Source organism: Thunnus thynnus, chromosome 14 (genome assembly GCF_963924715.1).
Source record: "Thunnus thynnus chromosome 14, fThuThy2.1, whole genome shotgun sequence".
Lineage (NCBI taxonomy): Eukaryota > Metazoa > Chordata > Actinopteri > Scombriformes > Scombridae > Thunnus > Thunnus thynnus.
The window spans coordinates 31791028-31797027 of NC_089530.1; the positions used below are offsets into that span (position 1 = coordinate 31791028).

The window sequence follows — 6000 nt, forward strand, 5'->3', positions numbered from 1 at the left end:
ATGTAACTGTATATATACTGTATGTAACTGTGTATAAACTGAATGTAACTGTATATAAACTATATGTAACTGTATATATACTGTATGTAACTGTATATAAACTATATGTAACTGTATATATACTGTATGTAACTGTATATATACTGTATGTAACTGTATATATACTGAATGTAACTGTGTATAAACTGAATGTAACTGTGTATAAACTGAATGTAACTGTATATAAACTGTATGTAACTGTGTATAAACTGAATGTAACTGTGTATAAACTGAATGTAACTGTATATAAACTGTATGTAACTGTATATATACTGAATGTAACTGTGTATAAACTGTATATAAACTGTATGTAACTGTATATATACTGTATGTAACTGTGTATAAACTGTATGTAACTGTATATAAACTATATGTAACTGTATATATACTGAATGTAACTGTGTATAAACTGCATGTAACTGTATATAAACTATATGTAACTGTATAAACTGTATGTAACTGTATATATACTGAATGTAACTGTGTATAAACTGAATGTAACTGTATATAAACTGTATGTAACTGTGTATATACTGTATGTAACTGTATATAAACTGTATCTAACTGTATATAAACTGTATGTAACTGTATATATACTGAATGTAACTGTATATAAACTGTATGTAACTGTATATAAACTGTATGTAACTGTATATACACTGAATGTAACTGTGTATAAACTGTATGTAACTGTGTATAAACTGAATGTAACTGTATATAAACTGTATGTAACTGTGTATATACTGAATGTAACTGTGTATAAACTGAATGTAACTGTATATAAACTGTATGTAACTGTGTATATACTGTATGTAACTGTATATAAACTGTATGTAACTGTATATAAACTGTATGTAACTGTATATATACTGAATGTAACTGTGTATAAACTGTATGTAACTGTATATAAACTATATGTAACTGTATATAAACTGTATGTAACTGTATATAAACTGAATGTAACTGTATAAACTGTATGTAACTGTGTATAAACTGTATGTAACTGTATATAAACTGTATGTAACTGTGTATATACTGAATGTAACTGTGTATAAACTGTATGCAACTGTATATAAACTGAATGTAACTGTATATAAACTGAATGTAACTGTATATAAACTGAATATAACTGTGTATAAACTGTATGTAACTGTATATAAACTGTATGTAACTGTATATAAACTGAATGTAACTGTATATAAACTGTATGTAACTGTGTATAAACTGTATGTAACTGTGTATAAACTGTATGTAACTGTATAAACTGAATGTAACTGTGTATAAACTGTATGTAACTGTGTATAAACTGAATGTAACTGTGTATAAACTGAATGTAACTGTATATAAACTGAATGTAACTGTGTATAAACTGTATGTAACTGTGTATAAACTGTATGTAACTGTGTATAAACTGAATGTAACTGTGTATAAACTGAATGTAACTGTATATAAACTGAATGTAACTGTATATAAACTGTATGTAACTGTATATAAACTGAATGTAACTGTATATAAACTGAATGTAACTGTGTATAAACTGTATGTAACTGTGTATAAACTGTATGTAACTGTGTATAAACTGAATGTAACTGTATATAAACTGAATGTAACTGTGTATAAACTGTATGTAACTGTGTATAAACTGAATGTAACTGTATATAAACTGAATGTAACTGTGTATAAACTGAATGTAACTGTGTATCTAATATAGCTTTCTTTTTTTCCTTCTTTAGTTCTTTTATATATTTTGTAGTATTTTATTATTAATTGTATAGTCTTATTCTTTTCTAGTTCCAGATATGTGTTACAACATGTTCTGTATAGTGCGGAGCAGATAGAATTGCAGTTTTTAGGGGTGTAATCCTGTTTAAACCCATCGTCACAAGAAAAAACAACAGTAGAGATGGAAAATGTAACCAGCAAAAACAACGTGTGGTTGCGTTTGAGTGGCAGACGCCATCTAGCGGCCGGAGTGGTTGTGACCCGGGGAAGAGACGCAGCTCAGATGGCGTCAGTGTAAGAGCACTTCCTTATTACTAGGAGACGGGTTGGTTGGACGGATAGTTCGATAGTTCGATGGCACTATCTATCTCCTGCTGTTCACTTCCTGTTTTCAACCGCGAGTCGGGACATTTATGCAGTTATGGTTTTGTTCGCTGTTGCCATGACGATGAAGGTTGTGTAACTTCAAGGAAGTACTAAGTAAGTTTCAAGTGATCATTTTAACCTTAACCTCAGTGCTGTCACAACATAAAACATCGTTATTGTTTGTTTGTTTACTGTGTGATATTTAACGGTTTTGGAAAGCGCCGTATTAGAAACGCTCCGGAGTCACATGGTACAATCGACCTGCGTGGTCGTTTAATCATGAAGACGTGTTGGTTTAATCACAGTTAAACTGAATTCTTTCTCTCACTTTTATTGAATTTATTTGTCATTATGTTCATAAATCAGAATCTTAACGCAGGACTGAGCTGACCTCTAAAAACAAACAAGGTTTTTCTTTGTTTCTTTTTCTTGTCTTGTATCCTTTATATCTAGAGATATATCTATCTATATATATATACTGTATCTATATATATACTGTATCTGTCCCACAGCTGCATCCATGAGTCGACTGATAGAAAACTAATTGATTATTTTTATGTAAAAAATCACGAGCAATCTCTTGTTTGAGCTTCTCAAATGTTAAAATGTGTCTGAACACTAAACTGAACATTTGCAGGTCAGACAATTACTTCCTGATGTTAAATGAGCCAAAATGATTCATCAGTTATGAACAAACTGTTAGTTTCTACTTTGTTTCTAATCTGTTCAGTAGAGTCAGTTGAAAACAGCAGAACTACAACACAGCGTCTTCATCGTCGGATCATCGTCATACTTCTCTTTCCGTCGGGGTCGGCGTGGACTTTGCGGACCAGGAAGCCGTTCTTGTAGAGCTCGCCGTCGGCCTGCTGGGCGACGCCCACCAGCGGGTTACCTCCGCTCCCCAGCCGCTTCATGGTGTGGGAGGCGGAGTCTGTCCGAACGTCCGCCAGCTCTGACATCGACTTCCTCAGCTCTTCTTCATCGCTTCACAGGAAAGAAGACAAAAGGAATCAGTGGATGCGTCTCATCTCACGACTGACCTGAGACATCATCATCATCATCACATCTCATCTCTGAATCTCATCTAACTTTCTTCATGTCAACATAATGAAATTCAAGAAATGTCCTGGAAATATTCTCATATTTCATTATATTATCTCATCGTATTTATCTCGTCATCAGATCTGGTCTCAACATCTCATCATTTCCTCATTTTACATCATCTTTTATCCTAAATCACCTCCTCAGCATTATTATCTCCTCTAATTTAATAAACTCTGTCACCGTTCATTATGTCAGTTTGTCATCTTGTTTATTACCTGAAATATCTCATTTCTGATTATTTCATTTCATCATCTCATGACTTTCTTATTAAATCACCTCATTTCATCATTTTATCATCATCTCAACACTTTTATCTCTAATATCTCATTTTCTCACACAGTATCTTGTATCTGTAGCTCATCTACTTATTTCATCATCTTGTCCTGTGACCTCATGTCAAATAAAGCTTCATCATATAACATCATACTGTAACTGTGTCGTCTCAGCTTTTTCCTGAAATATTTCACATTCAGGTGACGTGAACTCCGTCTTCAGACTCAAGAATCAAGAACATGAAATTAAACATTTTCTCTAAAGTATGAAGAAGATTTCTGGAGCTTCTCGATGGTTTTATATTCTTAGATAATGTGGATGTTTATCACGCTGGGCGGTTGGATGGTCGTCAGCGTGCAGCTCATGTTTACAAACATTCAGACCTGATGAAGCTCTGAGGAGGACCGACACTGGTGAGTGCAGGCGTTCCTACTGATGATGATGATGATGATGATGTGGGTATAATTCTGCTGGAACTGTGCAAACCAGTAAACTGATGTTTGGGATGATCAGGGTGACGTCCTGAGCTGTAAAACTACTCACTTCCATCTCTTTGCTCTTTATTATTAAAGTTATTTGATTCTTAGCTGCAGAGCGAGCAGCGTTGAGGCGGTACTCGTTAGTACTCGTTAGTACTCGTTAGTACTCGTTAGTTCTCGTTAGTACTCGTTAGTACTCGTTAGTACTCGTTAGTACTCGTTAGTACGTCAAACCGAGCAGAACAAATCACATCAGCAGGAAGCTTTATCACGGGGCCGCCGCCGCCGCCGCCGAGTGTTTACGTAACGTCTGTAGTCGCAGTTCACATCACAGCCGGATGACGAGCGAAGCAGCACACTGGAGGTGTTGCTGGTTTAGATTAAAAAGTCTTTCCAGAGGATGGACGTTTACGTCAGGAACGACCGAAATTCATTTTTATTGATGATCTTCCCTCCGTTATTGGCGGCGGTTGCGTTTGTTTACCGCAGGATTTTCTACTTTTTCATCTTTCATTATTTCATGTTATCATCTGATTCTATCATCCTGTCATCACTTACATCATTATCTAATCATCACTGAACGCATCATCTCAGTATCTCACATTTCATCTCACTTATCACTTCAACATATCTCACCAGCACATTTTCTCATATGATGTATTTTATAATGATGGTTTCAATCTCAACATGTTTTCCTGCGTATCGTATTAACGTCATGTGATGTGATGTGATGTGATGTGATGTGATGTGATGTGATGTCATGTGATGTGATGTGATGTGATGTGATGTGATGTGATGTGATGTGATGTGATGTGATGTGATGTGATGTGATGTGATGTGATGTGATGTCATGTGATGTCATGTGATGTGTGCACATGTATTTATAAAAGGCTGAACAGGAAGGAGGACAGAGTCTTAATGTGTGTGTGCGTGTCCACAGTCGAGCATGGGCGTCGGGACGCTGACCTGTAATTACAGCCGGGAAAGAAGCAGGGAATGGTTACCATGGCAACATAGGCTTAAATAAGGGTGTCGGGGCAGCAGACACACACACACAGTACAGATGACACACAGAGAGAAATGTGCAGACATGCTGGCGTTAACTCACATCGTCCACTGAAGCTTCTCGTTCTTGATGGAGCTGTACAGCGTCTGCAGAGAGAAACACGCCGTCAGATATGTAAAATATATATATATATATTTACACACACACACACACACACACACACACATATATACATATATATGTGTGTGTGTGTGTGTGTGTGTGTGTGTGTAAATTTGGCGCTTGCTGCAGAGTTTCAACTTTTATCAGCTGATATGAAACTAAAACACACAAACGTCGACAACTTCTGACCTAAAATCAGTTCACTTCCTGGTTTATTGGACGTTTCTCTTCTCGTCTGTTAAATACGGGCTCGTAGCCGCGCGCCTCCACCGACCAATCAGGTTGCAGTTTGCATCCGTGTCTGTCCGGGAGTTTAATAAAACAATCACCACAGTTTCAAGGTGGCACCGAGATCAGCGTCACCAGAGTTACGGCCAGAAAAGTGTTTGATGTCACAGTGAAGTTGACCTTTGACCTTTTGGATATAAAATGTCATCACTTCATTTTATCCTTTTAGACATTTGTGTGAAACTTTGTCATAATTAGTGTATGAATTCTTGAGTTACGACCAAAAATGTGTTTTGTGAGGTCACAGTGACCTTGACCTTTGACCTTTTATCATTAAATTTTAATCAGTTCATCCTCGAGTCAAAGTGGATGTTTGAGCCAAATTTGAAAAAAATCCCTGCAGGCGTTCACGAGAGTACGGACGCACGTAACGCCTCCAGCTGCCGCCGCGGCCGCCGGCGTGTCGCACAGATCACATGATGAGCCCGCCGAGCCGACACACTGGAAACAGAGTCGCTTCTACTTTGCTGGTTTTTTATCGTCAATGAAACTGAAAGAAACATTAAAGCACTTCCTGTACAGATGTTTCACACGATGAAGAAATGATAAACTGAGGTTTCA

The 6000-nt window shown here is 36.6% G+C and overlaps 1 protein-coding gene across 6 annotated transcripts in view; it reads right to left on the reverse strand.

Annotated features, from left to right (window-relative positions):
• Nucleotides 1-6000, reverse strand: part of psda (pleckstrin and Sec7 domain containing a) — an 89312-nt gene that overhangs the window by 6833 nt on the left and 76479 nt on the right. For all 6 annotated transcript variants that reach the window (XM_067611017.1, XM_067611018.1, XM_067611015.1 and 3 more), the window contains 2 exons: nt 5092-5135; nt 2921-3111 (listed from right to left, as the gene is read on the reverse strand). In XM_067611017.1, the coding sequence (XP_067467118.1) occupies nt 2921-3111; nt 5092-5135 (235 nt within the window). The remainder of the gene's footprint in view (nt 1-2920; nt 3112-5091; nt 5136-6000) is intronic.